The 26,003-nt window shown below is 37.2% G+C and overlaps 1 protein-coding gene across 1 annotated transcript in view; it reads right to left on the bottom strand.

Moving 5' to 3' along the window:
* Window positions 1–26,003, bottom strand: part of COL12A1 (collagen type XII alpha 1 chain) — a 100,405-nt gene that overhangs the window by 5,229 nt on the left and 69,173 nt on the right. The window contains 16 exon segments of the mRNA XM_085056489.1: window positions 502–690; window positions 2,224–2,290; window positions 2,402–2,437; window positions 8,310–8,381; window positions 9,468–9,521; window positions 10,707–10,760; window positions 11,691–11,744; window positions 13,157–13,252; window positions 13,777–13,830; window positions 14,703–14,789; window positions 15,449–15,526; window positions 15,873–16,022; window positions 21,069–21,178; window positions 21,554–21,696; window positions 24,113–24,251; window positions 24,345–24,383. Coding sequence (XP_084912615.1) covers window positions 502–690; window positions 2,224–2,290; window positions 2,402–2,437; window positions 8,310–8,381; window positions 9,468–9,521; window positions 10,707–10,760; window positions 11,691–11,744; window positions 13,157–13,252; window positions 13,777–13,830; window positions 14,703–14,789; window positions 15,449–15,526; window positions 15,873–16,022; window positions 21,069–21,178; window positions 21,554–21,696; window positions 24,113–24,251; window positions 24,345–24,383 — 1,422 coding nt within the window.

Here is a 26,003-nt window from a genome sequence, read left to right as displayed (position 1 = left end):
TGATCCAAGACAGCCATAAAGTACGTCTACCCATATGCTCAAATTCAGTTCAGAGTTGCTTCCCTGCCTCAGAATATTGTAAAGAGCTAAGGATGTCAATCTAAGTCTTTAAACTCCTATATTTTATACTCACTAATGACTCATTTTCTCTCCTAATCAGTGCTCTATTTTGCAAAGAGTTGTACTACTCCAAACAGCCTTTCAAGATGCAGCTGTTTAGTGCCAAAAGAGTTCTGAGAACATTTACTTTCCTGGGATATTATTTGAAAGCGTCGGACAGCAGCCAAAATGTTTTACCAAATTGTATTTCATGAAACCTGAGCAAGAGAGAGACAGGAAAGTACTGATCTAGTTAACCTTGTCCTTCAGAACACCAGTGTCCCTCAGGCAATCCAACTGGCCTAGCAGGGCTTCCTAAGCTGATACTGTAAAGGGAGCAGATTGCTCCTCTGGCAGCCTCTGCACTATGTCCCCAGTACAGCTGCCTTGGAATTTATTCACCTCTTTCACCAGGAGGTCCTTGAACCCCAGGAGGTCCTGGGAATCCCGGTCTTCCTCCAGGTCCAGGCTCTCCTCTTGACCCAGCAGCTCCTGGGGGACCAGGTGGACCAGGTGGCCCTGGCTGGTTACGGTTTGAATAATAATCATTCGGGATTTGATTCAGCATTTGATTGAACCGGCTCATTTGACCTTCAAAAGAAAATAAAAATGTGAAATGAGTGCAAATCTTTTATCAGAGTGGGAATGAATGAAATATTATCTCTCTTAATTAAATCCTATTCTTGTTCCCATTCAGTAAATTAGCATAGATTAATTAGAAAGACTTAAGATTAATGTCTGATAAAAAGGCTGAACATAAATGAAGGAGAGAAGGAGTCAGGAAGGAAAACTAAGGGGGATTCTGGGAGCCAATGATGTTAACAAAAAATTATCATAGAATTATTAAAATCAAGAGTTCTATTTGGCAGGTGTTTTTACTCTGAAGAACAGAAAGGACTTATTCCACTTCTAAAACTGTAGTATCACATTTCTACATACTTTCAGAGCTCTGCAGCTACCACAGACAATACAAATTATTTGTGTGTAGAGCTAGCAGCACAGTTGATGAAGTAATTTTCTTAAGCCTGTAGGATGGACAGGCTTGTACCTATATACCTTCTGCTTATGGACAAATTTCATTTCTAAAAAAAGGATGAGTGAACAAAAGCAGCACCATTTTGAAGCTATGCGGGAAGGATCCCTTAATGGGAGACACACCTGATTAGTGTAATGTGCCAATCGTAGCACAACACTGAAGAGATGAGCTGAACATGAAAAAAAAGTCAGGGATGCTCAAAGATATGTTAAAAGATCTTGGAAATGACACCCTTATTCATAAGCCTAACACATTCACGAATGTACTTTCCTTCTGTGATGGCTAACAGACCTGTTTCTATTAGCAGCCATCACAGACATTTTAAAGGACATACTGTCCTCCTCCCTGTACACAAGCACTCTTAATGATCCAGAAGGTATATCTGTTTTCCTCAGTCTACACTTAACCTTGTAATAGGTACCATATTAAAACAAATTTGCCTAAGTCTTTCTTGGCAGGTCTACTGACAACAAAAGCACTGCTTCAGGATCAGAGAGAAAGCCTCTGTAGAGAACAACTTCATGGGTTGCAAAGCTGCACTGTGTGGCAGTAGAGGACTGAAATTCAATTTGAAGTCCTTCTTCAAATAAATATTGTTTTTACTTGCATAGCACTGCTGATTCTGTGCACAGTATTTACCCAACACTCATCTGTCTTTCCGTGCTGGCAAAGTACCTGCAGTGAGCATCCTTTTTCTCACTGATTCCCTTCTCTTGAAGATAAGACATGTTTAATAAGAAAATATATACTGATTTTATTGCAAAGATGAAGTCATTTTGGACCAAAATGACAAAGGGAACATCACCAGAATGTTAGACTTGTATGTGTATTTCCAAAGGTCACCGATTCATTCCAACTCAACTTATTCTGCTATTCCGTGATTATCAAGCTAGCCTCTGGATCTGACAAAAAATTTGCTGCTTCATTTTTTCCACCAAATGATTTACATTGGACAGCTTTCAGATCAGTCAAGCTCATGCTGTGCTCTGTGGCCAGTATCTGCCACTTCAAATTTAAACCATTATTTTCTCTTTTTAACAAAGTAGTAAATTACTAGCATGGGAAACACAGCAAGCAACATTGCTTACCATTTATCAGTTGTTCACAAACTTGTCTTGCAACTGCTCGCATCATGTTCTGAGAAGCAATGTCACCCTAAATAATCAAATGCAAAACAAGTGTTTTATTAGCAAGTGTCTGTGTAGCTTTTAAAGATATAGCATTTAATTTAAGAATTATGATAAAAACTGACTTTTAAGCACTTACTCTGTCACCTTTTTCTCCCTTCATTCCAGGTGTACCCTAAAATAAATAAATAAAATTTAAGCAACTGAAGGATTGTTATTTCACCCCAACTATAAGTTTGAGACATGCAATTCTAGAAAAAAATTTTGACTCCTTCAAGAAGAAAGGTCTGGTTCTCATTGGACTTTTCATTTCAGAGATGCTAAAACAGGTGCCAGAAAAGAGTGGAGAAACAATGATCTTTTGTCTGTTGTCAAATATGCTAACAGATGCAGAAGAAAAAGATCTGAAGGAAAAATTCAAACTATGACCAAAAAGTAGATGTATTCTGACACTTGGATCACACTGTCAATTTCAATGTTTAATTGCTAGCATCATATTTCTGTAAAGGGTCAATAGTCTGGTATGAGTTAAATATAACTGTTTAATTTCAAGCCTTAAGACAACTTATCATTAAAGAAGGTAAGTTAGGAAGAATAACACATGTCAAGCAAGGATCTCCTTGAACCCTTATAAAAAGGATTCTGTATTAAGGTAAATAGACTTATGCAGAGATGACACATAACATGGAGAGAGATGGCATTAAATGCTTATTCTATTTATAATGACAGCTTCCCTCCTAATTCTCAACCATTTCTAGTCTTATAAAGATCTCATAGAAGTCTTAGCTTGAGCTCCTTTATAATTACTAATATTTGTCAACTTTTCTCTAACAACACGTTCCATTTGCCTATGAATAGTTCAGTGGTTTTGGGGTTTTCAGTTTTCAAGAATACTATGTAAGAAGCAAACCAGAAGGACTGATTCTAATTTCTATATACGTATGTGTATATGAAAAACACCACAAATAATGATGGGGCTCGCATGACTTCACATAGATTTTCATTTCTAGCCTAAATTACTACTTGAGTGATGTTGCTGTTGAGTCGCTAGCAGAGAAAGCAGACCCGGATTTTCAGTGTGACATAAAAAGAGAGCTGTTATTATTTAATTCCAACTTATATAGATTTTTCAGAGGTCACCCGCATTGGTCAGTTCGAAGCCTCCCCCTAGGCCCGATTGGCCAGGCCTGAACTGTCCACATCCAAGAAACTGTTTTTAATAACATCCAAACTTTCTCTTTGTTTATAAAACACAGGAAGAAAAGAAAAAAGTTCCCATGAAAAAGGTCTGTGCTAGCCACAGTGCATAAAGCATATTTCAAAGGTGAAAGATTGGTTTGGTCATCTGCTGCTCTGCATGGCTCCCCACATAGTTACACACACATCCTGAGTGTTACTGCTTTGCACACTGTAGTATTTCTTTAAGGAGTCTATTTATCACTATTAACAAAGCAAAGGCTAAGTGTGGGCTGCAGCTGTTTCTCATAACATTCTTACAGTACCCGCAATTAATTTCAACAACACAAATCATTCCACTGAGGTCACAGCAGACACCTCTCAAATGTGGTGGCACCGTTTCATACACTTCTCTCAAGGGTTTGGGCAGACAAATGCCCTTGGGGTACATCAGGATGTGAGCTTAGTGTTCTTTCTGAGCTTCTCTGCTGCAGAGTTGCACACACCTACCCCATGACACGCCACAGAAAATATGAGACAGTTCATCCATCACTGAGTTAAGTAGTTGTCATATGGTACATTTGCATCATGAATAACAGATCATTCATGCAAAATTAATTGTACAGACTCAAATGAAAGATTTAGAATGGTGACACCATAAATGTGCCGTCGGAATAAATTATGCCACCAATGAGGCAGCTGCTAATATGTACAAAATATACACATGAAACTGATGAATATTCTTTCCCTTCTGTCCTTTGCTCTTTCATCTATATTTTTCTTACTCTGTGAGACCCACAGGGAAATGTCTGTCTTTTAGTTTTAGCTTATTACAGCCACATGCTGAAACAGACTATGGACTTGTAAATGGCATCATAAAAATGGTTACAAATAAAACCATCAGGAAAATATGTCATTCTCCAATAATTAACATTGTAGTAAATGATGATGTACTGAAGCTCTAAAAGAGACTTAATTTGACTCCCAAATAGACATTATTTCATTCATAAACCATTACATGTACCTGAAATATCCATTTAACAGAATTGCTGGATTTTCACTTGCACTAGTCTATAATATGCAAATCTAGGGAGAAAAAATGGTAAAAAACTATTCATGTTTCTCTTTCTGTTTGAAACGTGCCAATTTTTCTATTTTCTGGAAGCATATGCCTTTGAAATTATCTACTGTGTATGCATTTATAATACCTGCTGGTTTCATTCCCATTCTTTCTAAGGCTTTCAAAACACAACCTTCTACCAGAAGAAAATCATACAGTACATCTTTTGTTTATTCCCTAGGTAAGTACAAGCATCATAAATCAGATTTCTCATCTACTATCCTGACAATATCCTGAAAAATACTTAAAATGTCATGTTCGAATTCACTTGCCAGAACATTCCCACACCACAACTATAGGGAAGGGAGGGGGGAGGGGAGGGGAGGGAGGGGAGGGAGGGAGGGGAGGAGGAGGGGAGGGAGGGGAGGGGAGGGGAGGGGAGGGGAGGGGGAAAAAAATTATGCAAACTTAAGATGTTCAAATCCTATATACTGTTTCTGGAAATATTTTTGCTGACTGGTCAAGAAAAGTGTTTTGGGCTGTCTTTAACTACAAGCCATGTTGGTAAGACAGGGAGGTGCCCTGGTAACAAAAGCACAACATTGTTCCAACGTATTGACCACAAAGGTCCCCCTACAAGGCAAAGGCTAATGTCATTCCTTCATTATAAGCAATACACAATCAATTTTAAAATTTATTGAAATAAAATGAGCCTCAATCTTCAATTTATGACCTTGCAAACACACACTAATTCAGCCTTTTAGCTGGAAGTCTACAGGGTATTTGGAACTAATTTTAAAATTTGAAGATTAGAGGCTGACTGGCCATGTTAACAATAAAGTGAATTTTCCACCTGGATATTTTAGAAACAGATTTAAAAAAAAATAAATACAGCTTCAATTACTGAGTTGCTATTTGCATCTTCCTCCCACTTGGTTATATGCCTCTAAAATTTCAGTTTATTTTCTTTTAATAGACAAAAAGGTGCAGTTTAGCCAACTGCTTGACAGCATTTTGAGAAACAGCAGCTGCTGCTGCTGGCATTCTGTTTTGTTGATATCCTGCAATGAGGGAGTCACTTAGGGTCAGTGCAAGGAAAAGCTGGTTTATACTGCATGTGGGATTTTTTTTCTGAGCTGTGGGAAGAAGGCTGGGGCTGCAGCATATTTCTACTGCTGAAGGAGGACAAAACAAAGGAAGTTTTGCTATTTTTACTTTAAAAGATAATGTGCTCAATTGTTTTTCCCAAAAGAATGTTTGCTCCCCTCAAGAATCATCAGCTCATTGCTCCCAAAGCAGTGTCTTTTTGAGACTTCATCTAAGTCATCTGCATAGATGGATGCTAGAGCAGTGAACACATGGCAGCGGAGAATGCAAAATTCTCAAAACCTGCATATAACTCACAACAGACTTGGACTACCCTCGAAAGGTTTTCACAGTTTATTTGGTCCTGGAGGCATCTTAATAGTACCTTCTTTATTAAACATGAATGCCTTGCATTTTTTCCTGGGAACTTCTAAATCAACAAAGTTGGACCCTATTGTCACAGAGTCTGTTTTATAAACATGACAGTTCTACCTTAACAAAACTTAGTCTGCCTACCCATTGTTACTGTTTTTACATCTTAGGTTTCACACCTATAAAACATCAAGTACTGGAACTTTACATTTATTCATAGAAAACATATCCATTTCTTCTTGAACCAATATCCTCTTCTAGTTTAATGAGTCTTTCTTACTCTTGATGGTTGTTACCTTATGATATGTGTATGAACTGTTACAGAATTCTCACTCTCTGACCATACAGAGGACAGATATTTTAGTCTTCTCTAGGATAGCCTGTGCTCAGTTCCCAAGAGATTACCAATTCATTTGTGTTCTTACTAATCTTTTTTCAGTCATTTTGTTACTATAATGGAAAAAACACCAAAGTTTCTCTTGGAGGTACTTGTAAGCAGATCAAAGAGCCAAATTTCCTATTTCCATGAAAATTCAGTTAACACTTCTAGAATCAACTTGTTCTAGTATAAGTACACAGTCAGGTAGAGAAATGTTTACAGTGTGGTCTGCCTCAGCACATTAGTGGTACTGAATACATCAGAAAGGAGCTCCAGCTGAATACATTCTCTGGAAGTAACTTCATAACACCAAGGCTGCTCATAATCTGCCGGTAACTGTATACCTTTTACCTGGAATGCAATATTCCTTGGTTTGTAGGGGTCTTTCTCTTGAATTTCTTTTATTAGTACTAGCAATACAGATAGTTCAGGTAGAAGAAAAAATGGCAGGATCTGGTCAAAAATTATTTATTCCTTGTATTTACCAGAGACAATGTGAAGCTTCATTATCTTTCTCTTCAGGCAGAGCTATGATTCATGACAATGCAAGTTGTATTTGGCTGTCAGGCTGCACCTTTGGCAACTATAATACTGCACACAAAGGAAGGCCTTGAAATTCTGTCCACCAGGAATCTGATAAAACATCTGTGCAAGGTGCAAGCCAGAATTCCTGCTGGGATCTGTTCTAGAAACATTAGAAATGGTAAATATGATGCACAGTGTCCTGTTACAAGAAAGTGCAATAACTGTGGGGAAAGAAATGTATTTCTAATTGAAAGGAACTCTTAAGAATTAGAGTGTAGGAGAATTTAGACATGGTGCTTTGACAGGAGTTGACTGCCTTGCTTTGCAAAAGCCTTGAAACTGGGCTTGCAGCCAGATTTCCTTCTAAACGCATTATTTACCTGCAGAAGACCTTTCCTTCTGAACTGGGTCAGATATCCATTGTCCCAGGTGAAGGAGAAATCAGATACACCTGGCAATTTAAAGCTCCCTCATGAACAAAGCACAGCACTTTGTGCTCAGGCCATGTCTACCCAACATCTGACCAAGCATGAATATCCCATTAGCAATGTACATCTAAAGACAGAAAAACTCCAAGACTTTCCTCCGTGTCCTCTGCTACAAGGAGAAATGGAATTTATAGTCTGGCAAATACAGACTGAATTCAATGTGTGTGTGAGAAAAAGACCCAGCTTCCAGGTGCTCCTGGGACCTTCCACTTCATGACCATCAAGCTTCCCAGCCTACTATATATTCTTTCAAATTATCCAGCTTTCATATGTACAACTACACTGAAGCGGGATGGAAAATTCTAGATTACTGCCATACATTATTCACAAGTAATGACTTCTCATTTCACTTGCTGTCTCTACTCCTGACTCAAGCATAACTTCTCAGAGATCCTATAATAAATCAAATTTCTCTTGAAACTGTTGGTGGGAGGCAGCACCTCCCGCTTTTTATCCCTATTCAGGAAGCACTTTTAAAGTTTGAATACAACCCACAGAAACCACTCCCAAATAATATTGAAATAGCATTGTAGAAAGCACTAAACATTTGCAAAACGTATCTGATTATATAATATTATCAAAGATTGTCCACCTTCAGCAGTTTATCCCTTTTTTACTACACACACATGCTCAAATGTAAAGATTTTCCAGCCATTTTGCTGACCTAGCTCTTCATGCTTATGCAGTGTAGGAATGAATATATATCTTGGCACATAATAGCTCACGATCTTTTTAGTGGAAACCAGAGACCACAATTTCCAGCCCCAACTATTAAACTCAGCAAAATGGCATACTGTAAAAATAAAATTTTTTTTTTTAAAAAGACTTGTGGGTTTAGGTCAGCTCTACCGTATTAACCACCATCATAAGTGCAAGACAACTATTTAAAGCAGGAGAAGTCTCATATTCATCAACAGACTGTAATTTTAAATTTGATATTCTAAGTGTATCATTATCTTACTGGTGTCCCACGATCTCCTGGTTTCCCTGGTTTTCCACTTGGGCCAGCCACTCCTGGAACTCCGGGAGCACCCTGCAGCAGCAGACATATAAAGTGAATTGTGGAAATACACAACCTAAGAGCTAATAAGAGATGTGTAGTTATATTGAGTCCAAAGCAATACTGAAAATGGTTCCTATCAGGTAGTTTTCTGTTAGGTACTTATCAGGCTTGAAAATTTTTTTATTAAATAAATTGTTTGTTTCTTCATGGAAATGTGTTCTTTTATGTAACACCACACTTTAACACACATTTCTAAAACAAAAGACGCAGAGAGTGTGTATAAGTTTTGAGTATCATTCTTAATGACAGATTCCTAAAGGAGTACAAAACAGTTTGGCCCTGTAAGTTCATCTAGCAGACCTGTGATCCACATAAAAATCCACAAGAAGACCACAACTGTCATTCTAGTGACACTACATAAATACAAACAATTAAAAGACCCGTATCAGATTATGTGATAGGAGCTCATCTGCACATTCACAAATTGTGGGGGAGTGGGGCAGCCCAAATAATACCCTACCCCTAGAGACTTCTGTGTATGTATGTAATGCAAATGTGTGATCTGTGTGCATTTGTCTACTGGAAATAGACCTTCCAACTTGCTACAGATTGGATCCCAGTAACACAGAGCTGCAGCAACTTGCCTATCTCAGGCTGTCTGATCCAACATATGCTTTTCTCTAACAGCCAGCCTCCTTTCTCACATGGTCCCACAAAACACAGTGAAGCAGCTTTTTAAGCAAAAACTAACCCTCAAATACTATTGTCAAGAAAAACTTGTACTAAGTTTTTTGTCACCACTGTACAAGTAATAAGCCAATTGATTGCAGAAGACCAAGCTATGCATTTAAAGATCATGGCTAAAGAACCAGATAAACTGGTTCTTCCCTTATTTACCCTGGCAGAAATCAGTGTCAAAACCACTCTTATGGATGTTTGTGAATATATGCTTTACCCAGATGTCTTCTCACCTTCTACTGAGAGTTTTTTAGAGCCATTTAGGATATTAAACAAAGGATCCATTTCATATTTGACAGAAATTGAAAATGTCAATGTGGCTCTCTCTTGGCTCAGGTCTCTTAATTCAGAATATATCAAAGACAGAATTATATTTACCGCTGGTCCTGGCGGGCCTCTGGGACCTGTGGGACCATCTTTTCCTGTGAAACCCTATCAAAAATAAAAGAAAGATTAGCGAAAAATGGCTTTTATGATTATATAATTGTAACACTGCTGATTACAACTAGCATGTATTTTAAAACGTATTAACAATATAAGTTATAAAATAGTTATCACGACTCATGCTGGAGAAAGCTATGGAACAATGAGCTTCAGCCACTTTAGATATTCAGCTGCTGTTGATTAACTGAAAATGAAATCAATCTTTCTCAATATTTTTAAGAAAGGGAATCATAGTTCTATCCCAGAGGAAAATAATCTCGCTGTTCTCATTCACAGTTTAGTTGTAGAATCAGAGTTTTCTGCTTAACTGAAGAGCCACCTCCCCCTCAGATATTTCCCCTGCAAGAATGAATGCTGAGAAATCCCATTTCAATAATCTAACACAGCATTCACAAGTTAATATTGATAGTCCATGACTCATGAATCCAACAGTATCCTCTTTTGCAACTGGCTATCACACGGTCACCTATTTTCATTTCCAGCTATCAACTCCCACTAAAGAACAGCCATAAATGCATATATCAGCTATTAATTTTGACTGTAAAGGCAAGTAATTGCTTCAGTTATTTTTAAGGTGATATTCCACCATGACAACAAGATTTATTTAGTTGACCCCAATTAGAAGAAAGGAATTACAGCAACTGCACAGTGAAATACCTGTGTAAATACCTTTCATTATGAAGATATTTCAGAATTCTCCATCCAAAAAACAGATCTTTGCTCCAAAAGTTTGGAGCAAACCTGACTGTCACAGTTAGTTTGGCACAGACAGATTCCTTACCAATATGACCAAACACTGGGACAAGCAGAGTTTCAAAGTGTTCCCCTGCAGCAGCAAAAATGTGGGGAAGAGAGCAGGGCTGAGTCCCTCAGCAGAGTCCTGCTCAGGGGACATTCTGCTCTATGGATGAAGGCAGCTGAGAATCTAGTCAGGGGAGGGAGCAGGGCAATTTTTACAGAAACTATCTGGCTATCCAATGGCTGTATGGAGAGATTTTCACATCTGAGGTGTTTCCAACCCTTATACTTTTGTCTCTCTGGAAGGGATACTGATTAAAGAGCTCCTTTTGAAAAAATATTTGAAAGTGGAAAGACATATAAAGGGGGGGACCCAACAAAACACAAAAACTACGTTACTTGCTCTTTGCAGAACATAAACTGAGGAAACCTTACCCTTTCTCCTGGAGGTCCCACTGGTCCAGGTGGACCAGGTAAGCCTGGGGTTCCCTGGAGTGAAAAAGAGTGAGAAATTGTATCCATGACAGAACAAATATCACTGCTAATGCCATTTCATATATGTCCAGTATATGTTCTTCCCTGCTTTCTGTCTAATCTCATTGCACACTAACATGTAGCATTGCTTTCTACAGGATATTACTACTCCCTAAAAGTATATTATTCAGAGTTATTAGGTCTAGTGGAACAGGTAAAGCATACAAGGCCCTTGACCCGTGACTGACCTCATCTGATATATGAAACTAATCCACAACATATAAGCATTCCCCATATAGTATTTTTATCATCAGTAAAATTAAGGACAACATAACAATAAAGGAATCTTCGTTATGTCACCAGATGTGCATATAAATGACCTTAAATTGTCTAAATTTGGCCAATTGTTTTTTAAAAAACCTATTTTTTTCTACTCTTTGTATAGTATACCATACAGAAACCTGCATGTAACTGAAATTCAGTATTGCTTTCTTCCTTCAGAAATGTCCCAAGGCCATTTGAATTCCAAACGCAGAAAATAATTAGGCAACATTGCTGAAGACGGGTTCAGCAAAGGTTCTGCAATCTTTATTTTAGGAAGACATTTAACTGCAAATGGTCAGAAGTTGAGAGACCTTCCTGGGGAGTTGTCAGAGTACTCTTCCCAATCCAGTGGTCTGTCATTGTGCATTCACAACTGTCCAGATGGACATTTGGCTTGATTAAGCACAGCTGTTTTTCACTCTTGCTGTTTTGAATAGTTTCCTACATTTCCTCCTATTTCCTATGTTTCAAATTTCTAAGTGTAATTGTTTCCATAACTATGGCTTAGGGAGATATGAGAAGAGCCTATGATGCCTAGTGATATCATAGAAAGATATCCGGCAGCCAGGCTGCATCAGGAATAGTATAAAATGACATTGTCTTGTCTAAGTGTTGACTTACCGATCGCCCTGGTAGTCCAGGCTGGCCAGCATCCCCCTTCATTCCTTGACGACCCTATAATTTCCACAAATGATTACAAAATACATCACACTTCCAGGACACAAGGTGTAGGAGCATATAAAGAAGCAATTTATCGCCTTTTACAATTATCATGCATTCTATATATGCTTCAGCACTGCAGAATAAATGCAGTCTAAACTCCCATGAGCTGAACTGGACAATACAATATGTATTTTTTACAATGGCTTGCATGATATTCCAGCATTAACAACTGTTAATAATTTTTTAAAAACTGTAAACATAGCCTGAGAACATGAATCACAATTGATACAAAAAATGAAACTACATGACTCAAAAGTGCTCCACATTCTTGTTAGCTAATGAAAAATTCCATGAATGTTGGTGTTTTCAGTCTTCAGACATTTTCAAGAGAATGTGACAAACAAGTTTATTATTTGTATTACACATGTAAAAGGAATGTTTGTCCCTTCTTGCTGTTTGGTACCCCTATATCATCTAGATTAAATTTTTCCTCCCAGTATATAAGAAAAAAAAGTGAAAAGAATCTACATAGGGTAACAAAATTCCTCTACTTTGTCCTTAAAAAGCAAAAGGTGTTCCCAATGTCTATTTTAAAGCACATTTTATTTTCCATTTCCCACATTCCATTATAGATGGAGCAGTGAAATGGAGATGGAGCATTTCCAATGAAAAATGAGAGAGCATGCAATTACGTTTTCCATAAACTTTATATTTTGATCGAAGACTTCATAAAGAAACCTCCTGAATATATTAAAATTCTAGTTAATTCTAAATAGGAAACATCAGAATTATATTCCTGCTTTTACAGTGATTATTTATTAAAATATTGCAAAAGCAGTTTTAACACATTTACAATGCAGACAAAGGGTTATGTATGCTATCTTCTATAAAAACCAGAACACAGTGAAACTTCATCAGTGTTAATAAGAGGTACTCTTGCTTTGAAGGCATGCACATGAAATCAGAAGTAGCATCTTGCAAAAATATGGATGCTGTTGCCCAGAAAATCCCTAGCTACTGATTTAAGCCAGAAAATAAAAGTTGAAGATGTAAGTCTGTGAGAAAGTCTTCAAAGTAATAATGCATGCTTAATTTTCCTGTACCACAGTTTGATAGTTTTGAGTCCTTAAACTGGAATGACTAGCAACTCTACAGAAAATCCATTAAGACTGAAAACAGAGCAGCACAATTTACATTACAGCACTTAGACTCTGCCCCTTCATTGGCATCCCATAAGCATATGTAACAACCAGGACAGAAAATGCTACTCTATTAAGAGACTTGTTCACAATACTACTGTGTTGCACGGACAAACAAGTGCCCAGGCAAAGCTGCCACGCTCTTCCCAAGACCACCATCCCCGTGGATCCCCAGCTCTGTCCCCACACACATTGCCTGTTGATGGCACCAAAAGAGCCACTCACCGGTTCACCTGGGATTGACAACCCATTGGGACCCTGCGGACCTGGGGGACCTTGAGGGCCAGGAGGACCTGTCTCACCACGAGGACCAGGAGGACCCTTAGAGAAGAAAATTAAAACAAAATTGTAAATGACAATCTCTTTTGAAATCTGTAACTGCAAAATCCTTTGGGTTAGACACTTAAGGTAAGTCAGAAGGCTGGAGACACTTTGAATATTTCAGAAAAATGGTGGAAATAGTTGTTCAAGAGGCATACTCTTTCATAAGCTATTGTCTGATTCATGTTGGCAGTCTCAGGCCAATACATGCCCTCTGGCAGTGCTAATTAGAAGTATTGCCCTCTCCTCAGTACAGAAGAGAGAACACTAATACTGCAGAATGTGTATTAACACTCTGATGCACGTAATCCCAGCACCATTGACCCAGTATGGTCAATGACCTTGAGGCTACATAGACTGTGATATATAGTCTCAAACAGGTAGGCTGCACATAAGGAACATAAAGGCATATTTTCAACTAAATTTCTAATCTCCATTTTTAACCTAAAACTAAGCATAAAAATTTTCATACAGGTAAGCCTGTAGCAATGTTATTGTAGATGCATTTTGGGAAAGATACTTACAGATGATCCAGTCAAACCCCTTTCGCCTCTGGGACCTTTAGCACCTGGGCCACCCTAAATTGAATATTTGGAAAAAAAAACTTATTTCATACACAGAAAGCAAAGGTGCATAATAATAGTGTGCATTATGAATTCACCTTAACAAACTCTTAAGTGAAGCCCCCAAGTTTTGAAGTGTACAGATCACACTGCTAAAAAGTGCAGTTGAATAAAATATGCATCAGGAACTCAGGGAAACCACACCAGCTTCAGCCTTGCCAATTCAGCCCATGAAAAGTTATTATTTTGATTTTTGTCTCTGCAGACATAAACTTCAATTTTTATTCATCAAAATCTCTGAATACCTCTCTAGTAGACTACAGATAACTTAACTGGGCTTTAGATTCCTCATGCAGCATTTTTGATAGCTTCCAAGTAGGAATATTGTGCTGAGTATAACTCCCTAATATTCAAAGCACTTGATAGGAGTATGTCCATTCCATAAATTGCTATCTCTCCACATAAAAAATAAAGAGAGTAACTCATTTATTTCTCTGACAGAGTGAAGAATCTTTCCTTGGAGTGAAATCTTGACTCTGTATTTAGGAAAAATATTTTCACAGTCCATTAAAAATATCTTGTACATGATATGCAAGAGATGGGGCCAGAGGCTTTCAGCCTCTCAAACAATGAGGAGCTATTCACAGTGATCACACTGGAAATGCAGGAAAAGATTAAACAAACAAGTATCTGTGGTAAGAGCTGCCTAATTCTTTAAATTAGGATGAAAAGGGTATGAATTACCATGATGTTATGGACATGTTGATAGAAACTATGTCTCTGACTGGCATTTGTTTCACAAAACCGCAGCCCAACACAAAACTATTTCCATAAATTTAAAAATCAGAAATTTTGTCTATTGTAAATAGTTACAGCTGGTAACTTACAGCTGGTCCGGGAGGTCCTGGAGGTCCCACACTGTCTTGAGTGCAGGTACAAGCATTTGGAAGAGCTGGGCATTTTGCTTCATCTCTCTGAAAATTCAATCACAACTTATTACTGTCCTTTTAAAGAAAAGTACTCAGTGGCAGCATGCTTTTCTAAAACAATAGCAGGAAGATTCTTTATTACTCTGTTTTCAAGTAAAACTCACAGCTAAACAGTGGTTTCCAAACATTTCTAGAGGATCTTATATATTTTTAGGAAATTTTCTCTGTGAGCTCTACAAGGCACTAACAACAGACGCACATGCAAAATCAAATTCATATGCAATCTGTGTTATAGTATTTATATGCATTTGACAATCAGCTTGTACTGACAAAGAATAAACTAGTTACTTTTTGAATGCCAATCTATGAATAGATTCAATAAATAAACAAATATATACATGTGTATATATATATGTGTATATATATATATACTCCCTATTTATGAACCTGGAATTTGAAATATCATTGAAATACAAATCTAACTGACATTTTCTGCACCATTTCTAAGGGGCTCAGTTCTAGCATTGCAACATTTCTGCCTCAAATAAAAAGCTTTGAAATGAGGTGTTCCTCACTGGCTGCTCTGAAAAGTGTGATTTAGATGTGCTGTCAGTACAAAGTTTAACACCAGCCTAATACTAATATTATTAAATTTACTATTAATAACTTTTTTTCTGAATAGCCCCTGGTTCATTTATACTTACCATAGAAGGAAGATCACAGCATCTGTCTCTGCTAGTCCAAACTGGACTGCATACGATGTCAAAATTCTGGATTTCTAACTGTAAAAGAAAGTAATACTCTTGAAAGATCCTAGAGATGTAGAAAACCCACACTAAATGCGCTCAATTACTATCTGCTCTCCCTATTAAAAGAAAAGCATTCCTGCTCTTGCTTGAATTTACCTGAGTGCAACTTTCAATTATTACATTTTTGTTCTTGCAATTTTGCTAGAGCAAGAAGCTGTCAAGACCAAACTTCTCAGTGAAGTATATTGGGTTTGACAGTACAGACACTTTAAAGATTTGGGTGCAACACTGGTTTCCCAGCAATCCCTTGTCTCTAATCTCTTGCCTCAGAAAATTACAAAGCCTTGCAATAATGAATGGATTTATATTTATTGCTTACTGTTGCTGATCTTCGGTCGCCTTTTAGAAGTTTCCCAAGTATTTCATAGCCATCAGTTGTGATGTTCCCAGCCTCCTTAATTGGTTTTTCCAATATTTCACTGCAGTCAATGTAAATCTTAACATTTGATGAAGTTACAACAATGTGGACCTGAAAAAAAAGGTTAACATAATATTCAGAAAAGGCCCATAGGCACAATTACTTTAACACTTGAATAGTATTTCACTGATTTGGTAGTACTGTTTTACATTTTATTTCTAGTAATCATGCTTTACTTCCAACTGGTGGAAAAATTCAGACTCAAGGAAAGTCTATGACATTAATAACCTCTTTAGAATGTGTTGAAGGTCAGTAAGATGAATACACATGCACAGCTAAGAAATACTAGTTAATGTAATAGTTGAACTTTTATTAACTACTTAAAAAGCTTGCCTGAAAATTGTTTTAAGATGGCATAAGAGTAAAAAATAAAATATCTTTTGAGAGGAAGTGAATATAAGCATTTCTTGTTCTCATCTGGTGGGTGGGATCATATAAGGTGTTCATAAGCCTGGGACAGCCCACTGACTAATAGACTCCGTAGTTCAGACAGTAGATTGTTTCAGACCCAGAGATACAGAGTTAAATTTCTACACATGAATCAACCAGAGGTATTACCTGCATTGAGATACAGGAAGTGACCAGATAAGCCTGCCCAGTTCAAGACAAAATAAGGGAAGATGCAAGAGAGAAATTTCCACGAGAGAAATCTGGTTACAAAAGCACGTGCTAAAATGAGGGGAAACTGGGAATAGGAAGAGATTAATTACTGGAAATAAAGGAAATTTAGGAGGGAGAAAGGAATGTCTGTAGTAGAGAGTATGTTTACCAGGGAATGAAGCGCTTGGGGGAAACACAGTAAATCTTAAACAGAGGAACATATGAAATCTAAGCAAAGATTATCTTTCTAAAAAATTATAGAATGTATGGCAAATGTTACATAAGTGAATTTTTGACATTTCTGTGAAAACGCAGAAAACATTTAGGAATCTCCATGAAACAAACAAGGGCCTGTCATTTTAGCATGCAGTTGATGGAAGAGCATCTTCAGGCAACAGAAAGTTTTCCAGAATTTTATATACCTTACCTACTTCAGATATTTTATATACATCATTATAACATCTATGTAATTGTTAATGTATCAACACATTAAGATCAGAAGTAAAGAATCCCTGACGTATTTGTTTTAAAGCTTCTGTTATCACATTACATAACCACACTGAAGCATATTGTTATTTGATGACTGCTTTAGAAATTGGCATAAAGTTGAGAGATTCCCCTAAATGTCCTGAGTCAACAACTGCCTGAACAATCCCCTGAGAATTTTTACTTTTTTTTCTCCTTTTAAATATTTTCCCATTCGGAGTTGTCTCCAAGGCATCAGCATAGCTTATCTAAAACTCTTAAAATTATGTGCTTATGCTTTATATCTTAGTGCTGTGTATACAAGGGGGTTTTTAATTAAAATTCCCAAGAGTATTCACTGAGCAAATAATAAAAAAAAAATTGAAAGATAACAGTGTCCAAAGTATAATTTGGTATTACATGCCAAACTTTCTATAAAACAAAATATACACCACGCCAAAACTTTAAATTCATTATAATTTGTACATCATAGATTCAGTCATTTGGTTATATGATGAAATTTTATAGGTTAATTACTGCATCATCCAGTTTAAATTCATCACAGATGTAATTTATACTTCTGAAAGGTACCTAACACCTAAGTCCTTCTACTGGAATGTTAAGTATTTGTCACAATTTAAATAAAATAAAACACATTGCCTAACAAATGTAGATTATCTTTTCATTAGCACATAAAACTGAAGAGAGGTAAATCTACATCAGAATGTTGAACTAGACCATCAACTTGAAAAGGTTCAAACAGGAATAACCGTTGAGCACCACATATCCATCCAGAGGAGAAGCAATCCCAATATTCAGAAATAAGCACAACTCTCCCAAGTCATTGACTCAGTTAAAAACTGATTTGCTGCCAGATCTGAATTCCAGCCTGAATCTCATGGCCTAGGCAATAAATCTAATTAAAGGAGGCATATGGTGTTTACAGTAAATAAAACATCTCTGTATTCAACCCCTGCTACATTTTGTTTTCAACAGTTTCTAATGCACCGACATAAAGAATCTGTTCTGCCTATTTATTTAATTTATATCATTTTAGGAAAGACAATATACTTTAATTTTTCTCTCTGGATGCTTTATAAGATAAGGGTTGATGGTGTTCTGATCTGCTGTTAAGTGAATCACATCAATAAGCTAAACAAACTAATTTCCCATATGTATATCACTCATTATCAAATTTCCTCTTGCTAACTACTGCAAAATGGCAAGCTAAAAGGAAGTCTAGTGTGGTAAGAATAAGAAAGTAGAAGTTGTCTGTCTCTCCAAAACATCAGTTATAAATTTAATGACTGTCTCAGGCAGTCAGAATTTTTCCTATGGGACTTGCCAGATTCAACAGCTTTCACCATAGCTATGCTACACAGAGTGTTCAAGTATGCCAAAGTAAATTTCCCTACAGTTAGGTGTAATTAACTGCATTTGACAGAATGAGCCAGTAAGCCATCAAATGAAAGCCACAAAAATGTCTAACATTTTGGAAAACATCTCCTTGCATTCTAAAGATTTGTCATTTCTTTGAAACTGGATGGTAGGAGAAATTGCAAAAGTACCTTTAGAAATGTGTTAATCTTACTTTCCTTCCTTTACCCATCTGAAACTACTGCTATCCATTATTAGGAGTTAATCAACATGTCTGATACATAAGGCTTTCCCAGCAGGTGGGCTGGGGGAGCTCATGATGCCACTGTTAACAACCTGATTCAGATAGCAATCGCAGTAACTATCTGGAGAGAAGCCAGAAAAGTCAGCTTAGTTTCATGGTGAAAAATCCCAAATACAGCTCTAAACCAAGGCTCTTCCAGCTCCTTCAAATATTATCAAAATCTGGACTTTTGATTCCTCTCTGGGAAAAAAAGAAGGGGAATTACACATTGCGTTAAGTAACTGAGAAATTTTTTCTTAAGAAGTAGTCTCTTGTGCAGAAATTTGTAGTTGTAAAGCTTTCAGATAATTTGCAAATTGCTGCTACTCCTGTTCATTGTTTGGCATCTTAGGATCACTTTCTCTCCATATGTATTACTGATTTAACTATTAAAAGGACACAAAATCTGGATTTTTATTTTCCTTGTAATTTTTTTTCACCAAGAAGTACAATAAACATTTTACATAAATGCTAATTTCTAGCAGCTATCAGGGTCACAGATTTCCCCCCATTTGCTCTGATACACGAGCAGAACTTCACTGTATGTGCTGTCAGATAAATTTTCTCAGTTCTGTAACATTTTGAGAAACTATAAGGAAAAATGTGATTCTATACATCAACTAGATTAGCAGCAGACACTTAAAATAGACTGCTGGCAGTATGGTATATGGAGAGCTCCACACCACTGGCCTCAAGAAGTGTCAGCTGTCACAGGGATATCTAAAATGAGACATGCTAGATGCTGCTCTGCGTCTAAACAGTACTTCTTGGTGATGACTCAATCTTCACACCAAAACAAGATACATTCTAGCCTTTACTGGCAGTTTTTCTCACTCCAGTAAATTCATGCATTTGCTTAAAATACAGTTGTCCTACTAAACTATTACCAAAAAAAAAAAAAAAGGCAACTGTCAAAGACAAAATAAAGGCTGTTTAATGTAGGTATGATCCAAAGCCACTCAGAACTATTCGTTACAAAATCAATGACACAAACATTTCTTCACATATGCAAAAATAATCAGATCTTAAATAAATTATAAAACAAAAATAATTGGATATAACATAGGACCACTTTGGGAACTTAGTCTCTGTCAAAATCTGAGAAAACCAATAGCTTTCATAGTACTATGTGGTATTTATAATCACCTGTGTTTTAAACAGATTAAGTCATAAAACATTATAATGCTGGCACCAGTTATCTTTCCTGGCTTTCAGTCTAGCAAAGTCTGACCATTTGGCCTCCACTATCTGGAAGTTGACACAGGCTACCCCTTATCGGTATCCTCAAAGGAATGCTGGTAGTGACTAGTCATGCAGAAGATGGTCTCATAAAGAAAACAAATGCTATACTCAAACCATATTTAGTCATCAGATGAAAACTTAGCTAAATAGAAGGGAGATAAATGAAAACATGAGAATGGGCATTTCATATAACCCAAAATGTTGCATTCGCAGCTCACTTTCTTGCCCTTAACATATATATTTAACACAGCAAGAAAATATTTTTAAAATATTTTTAGGGATACATGTAGCCTGAATCAAACCCTTCCTGATGATTAGAGGTAAGGAAGACTGGCAAGAACAAGTTTTCTTAATTTGGTGCACAAAATTAGAAAAGCAAGTACAAAACTATGACAATTGAAGGCCGATGCAGTAATTGCTGTAAATGCAGAAGATTTCTGCATTTACAGTATGCAGTAAATGCATACTGTAATGCAGTAAATGCAGAAGATTTCACTAGCCATTTTGTCACTTCAAAAACTCTGTTTCATGCTAAATCATAAATAGACCTCTTAGGGGCTCTTTCTCCTTATTGCTGCTTCCTCAGTTAACAAAACATTGGAATGTTTTAGGTCCAGTGTTTTTAAATGCACATTCATACTTACTAAATATATACATACATATGTATTATCTTTGTTAAACATAAGAAACTTATTCAATATGCTATTGACCTCCCAACACTGCTTCCCTGCCTACTCACTTGCCCTGGTTATATCTTCCTCTTCTCTTAACCATTTCAAATCATTACACCCCCATGGAATCTCTTCTCACCACAACTTCCTTTCCTTTTTTCTTTCAAGTTTATTATTTTTTATTCTTTCTTTTTCATGTGACAGGAATCAGGCTACAATTTCTTGTTCAGATACATCCCTCCACCTTCCCAATCTTGACAAATTCTTGGCAAATCTCTTACATTGGTTCAAAGAAGACCTACAACTTCAGGCCTCTTGTTTTACATGATCTGTAGGTCCCTAGGTCAACTTAAAGTACTAACCAAAAACCAGATACAACCTACAGTGACTTCTGCTTGGTTGTCTTCTCTTTCAAAGAACAGTACTTCAGAAAGCAACATCACAATTTCAATCCTTTACCTTATGGAAGCTTCCATAAAAGATTTTCTTTATGTCATCATTATCAAAAGTTACAGTTTGAACCTCTCCCCTTGTATCCTTGTTAAAGAATGACAGCACTTTGCTGGAAGCTGTAATAAATAAAAATAACACATTTCATTTCATGTGTACTACTGAAACCACCATCATAAGATACACTTCTAGATAAAATCTACTTCACCCCTCCCTTGGATAAACACAGGTCACAGATGGTCTGAATGACCCATAAGTACATAGATGTACTTTCCTTTGATTTTAGAGTTAATACCAAAGTTGAAATGTAGTTTAGATGAATTAGTCTTAGTTGAACTATAGATGTGCAAAGTTTAAAAGAAATATCTTAACACTAAAAATGTATAATCCTTTTATCATGTTGAAATGCTTTGGATTTGGAAATATTTGGGAAGAACACATGCAAAGTCACGTAACAAGTAACTTCTCTATGCAATAAGTATAATCATCCTTACGATCAAGCACAACTCCAATTTGTGGTTTATAATCTCTGTCTGTAATCTGCCAAATTGCAAAAGGCTCATTGGGGGATTCAGGCAGAAGACGGAATAACATAATGATAGTGTACGCCTGCGGCAATCCCTCCGGGTGAATCTCCCTGTTAAAGACAATACAAAGGCATTTTTTCACATGGAAACACATGAGGAAAATCAGATCTTCATCATTTGCTCTTTTTCAAAGAAAAGACACAAGAATAACAGGGAAACCACAGCATTTAGTGTAACAGAGCATTTTAACAACTCTCTCAAATAGAAAACACCACTGTGATACAAAAACACTGCAATTTCTTAAGATGAACTCACAGCTTGTCTTCAGTTGGTCCCAGCACCACAGTTAGAAAGGATGCCAGAATATGACCAAGAACTCTTGGGTATGTATTCTTGTGGCAAAGTTCTGTATAAACTACACATGTTTTAAATTCCTTGGTGATAAGTAAAGAAAAAAAAAGACCACAGCTTTATTTGTTGGTTTTTTCATCTGGCCTGTTTTTACAACAGCCTTTAACTATTGCTGCCCTTCAGGCAGAAATACAGTGAAGGAGATATTTAATGCCTTTTTTGCATTGGTGATGCATTTGGGCTCCAGCTCATTCCTTAGAGACTCATGTGGCTAGCACAGGTCTTTCCCATGAGAATTCCTTTTGTGTTTTATAAATAAAGATAAAGTTTGGATGTTATTAAAAACAGTGTCCCAAGATCTGGACGGTGCAGGCCTGGCCAATCAGGCCTAGGAGGAGGTTTCTGACAGACCAATCTGGGTGACCTTTGAAAACTCTATATATATGATGAAATCAAAACAATAAAGGTCTTTTTCCTTTTTGCCACTGAGAACTGGGTTCTGTACTCTGCTAGCAGCTCAACAGCGACAGACTCATGCTTGCATTTGTGATATTTGGACTGTTAGACATTAAAAAAGCAGAGAGCCAAAAGTAAATAAAAACATGCATGAAATATCCTCCAGAATTTTCTGAAAGGGAAGGAATGCAGGAAAGGAACTGTAAGAAAGAGGGTGACTACTGCTTCTCCTTAATAATTATAATGGAGCTCAGAAGGGGGTTTAGTTACATGAACATAAACATAAAAACCTTAAATTGAAGAGAGAAGCTGCTTTGTATGTTAGACAAAGCTTATGAATCCATGCAATTATAGACACCACAATAAAAACCGTATCACTAAGTCATCAACATCACACAGCACACTGCAGGAATGCAAACATTAAAGTAGATATAGCAACACAATTTATAACTTGAATAACAAGTTATTTCAGATATGGAAAGAACTATGCCACTAGGATCAGCATGCATTTATTGCTTTGCTGACTCAGTCTAAAGGGAGTTTTATTTTCTGGATTCTCATGAAAAATACTCTGGCAAGTCTGTTCCACTTCTTTAACAGACATTAGACTATGTATCACAACACTTCTAAAAGAATGAAATAAATAGGAAGCCTATATTTTTATTGTCTTTTCATCAACTTATGCTGCTAAATGCATTATCTGTCCTAATGCAAGAGAGTTGCAAAACTGAGATTATCTGTATTTTCCTAGACTGCAAAAATAGGCTGTCAGGGAACTATTATCCCCATAGGTGTTAACAGCACGCCAATGAACTAAAAAATCCTCACATCTTTCACTTTTAAAGTTATGATCTCAAAAGGCTGGCAAAAAGAAATTATTTCTTCATAAAATCTCAGCTCCTGTGCTTGAGATCTGATGTTCACCCAATCTGGCAGGATTGCAGAAGATTTCAAAGGCTTCTCTGAAAAGAAGACTAAATTTTCTTAAACTTAATAAGAACAATGGGCTATTTTTAGGCATCTCCACTAACCCAGAATAACCTTTTTTGAAAAATATTTAAATAGATGGGAGAGAAACAAATGAAAAAAATATAATAAGAGAGAGAAACATTCCAGTCTTAGTAAAACTAACTGCTAACTAAGTAATTTTTGTCTTTGGGAAAAAATGTTGGCAAGAGTGACCATCTATTACCCATCCATAACCAAGCTCCAAGACCACAGGCCTGCTCCAGCAGGCCCTTGAAGGCTCTGCTCCGTTTGCCAAATAAGGCAAGTCAAGAAGAGGAGAACTACCCTAAGTCAATGGCATCAGTGTGTTGCCTACTGCAGTAAGAATTATGCTTCTGAAAAAAGTGATGCTAATCCGTCCATATTGAAACCATTTATGTACAGCAACGTGGAATTCATTGTACTAAGGAAATTGTTGTTCAACTTCCTAAGTATAAACTGCAAATTATCTGCAACTTGAATGGTTAAGAAGGATAATCGCAAAGAAAAATTAGCAGCTAGATTAATAGTGAACTGTGATTGCAGTGGAAGAAATAGATTAGCATTTAATGAAAATAATGATAGATATCCTTCTGAGTATATTTCCTGATTGTCAGTAAAAAGAGCATTAAATTAATGCATCTTCCATAAAACACAAATGCTAGCATCTATAAACTCTGTTAATCCCTCATCATCTGGTCACCCTAAATATGAATCCTTAGGTTTACTCACCGTATTGGCTGGCTGATAAAGGCATTTTTGTGGAGTCTATATGCTACATAGCTTGGGAAAGAGCCTGATTCCAGTGAAACGCCTTGTACGGAAGCAAAATGTTTCTCTGTTAGGTTATAGGATTCCAGCATCTTGAAACCTTTAAGTCCGGAGAGAAAATAAAAAACAGGAACACTGTAGAGCTGTAAAAGACACAAATGAACCTATGCCAAAACATTAGACAGTTACTTACCAGGTGAAGTGTATCCCTCCAAGTAAATAAGTGGACAAGCTGAAAGACATCAAACAACACATAATTCAAAACTACTAAGCCTAACAGGTTATGAACATATGTATACTTCAGAAAGTTTTATTACCAAGAAGTCTGTGCTATTATTAATTATGAGACAATTTTTGTTATATTTGTCATACTGTGTCCTGAGCTGCAGTAGATGTAATGTCAAAATCTTTACTTGTCACTTTTAGTAGGGTATTTCTACTGTGACAAATTGCATGGAATGACAGATGAACCCCAAATATTTTCAGAGTATAATTCATAAGAGGAAAGGAAGACAATGACACAGTCTTTCCATGAATATTTAAGGCATGAGTCAAGCTGCATAATAGCTGTCAGATTCACAAGAAATAACTGCATATTTATGTGACTCCTCAGGAGCCAGCAGATGAGGCAGTTAGGGAACATGCAGTTGCACATGACAGGCCTGAGAATTTCTTTTTTTTTGCCATAGAAGGATTGCACTTGAGTAAACAACTGAGTTTTATTTAAATAATTTTAAAACAGCCTCACACACTATAGCTGTACATCTTTAGCACTCCTATTCCAGTGGTAAATAAGAGATTTGTTGTGCCCTGAAGTTCACATTAGGCATCATTCTACTTCTTCTTAATGTTGAAATCCTACAACAGTGACTGTTACTCTTTTCTTGTTATACTACTATAAAATACAATACTCACTTCAAAGTTTTGAAAAGTAACTTGCTCCCTTAAACTATGTTCAGTTATTATGAAATCTAACTTTTTAATATGACCATTTCTTCCAATGTACCTTAAATAAGATGGCAACTTGTATTGGGCTTGCGTGGCAAGGTTTTGGTAATGGGGGAGCTACAAGGGTGATTTCTATGAGAAGCTGCCAGAAGCTTCCCCTGTGTCCAACAGAGTCAGTGCCATCTGGTTCCAAGATGGACCTGCCACTGGCCAAGCAATCGTGGTAGTGACTGGGGGCCAATGGTATCCTGGGTTGCATCAGGAAGTGTGGCCAGCAGGTTGAGGGAACTGATTGTCCCCCTCTACTCGGCCCTAGTGAGACCACAGATCATGTCGTGTATCCAGGTTGGGTTCCTCAGCACAAGAAAGACTAGGAGCTACTGGGAAGGGTCAAGCAGCAGGGCATGAAGATAATGAGGGGTCTGGAGCAGCTCTCTTCTGAGGAGCAACTGAGGAAGGGCAGCCTGTTTAGTCTGGAGAAGACTGAGGGGAGATCTCATGAATGCACATAAATATCTCAAGGGTGGGCGTCAAGAGGATGGTGCCAGACTCTTTTCAGGGCTGCCCAGCAACAGAAAAGGAGAAGAGTTCATAACCTAAAACACAAGAAGCTTCACCTCTTTATGTTGAGGGTGGCAGAGTACTAGAACAGGCTGCCCAGGGAGGTTGTGGAGTCTCCTTCTCTGAAGAAATTCAAAACCTACCTGGATGTGCTCCTGTGTAACCTGCTCTATGCAACCCTGCCTTGGCAGGGGCATTGGGCTGGATGATCTCCAGAGGTCCCTTCCAACCCAACTATTCTATGATTCTGTGACCCACACTGGAGCAGTTCATGAAGAACTGCAGCCCATGGGAAGGACCTATGTTGAGAAGTTTGTGGAGGACTGTCTCCCATGGTAGGGAC

Source organism: Lichenostomus cassidix, chromosome 3 (genome assembly GCF_008360975.1).
Source record: "Lichenostomus cassidix isolate B80296 chromosome 3, HeHo_3.0, whole genome shotgun sequence".
Lineage (NCBI taxonomy): Eukaryota > Metazoa > Chordata > Aves > Passeriformes > Meliphagidae > Lichenostomus > Lichenostomus cassidix.
The sequence above is the reverse complement of the archived record's forward strand: the minus strand, read 5'-3'. Positions and strand labels throughout refer to the sequence as shown.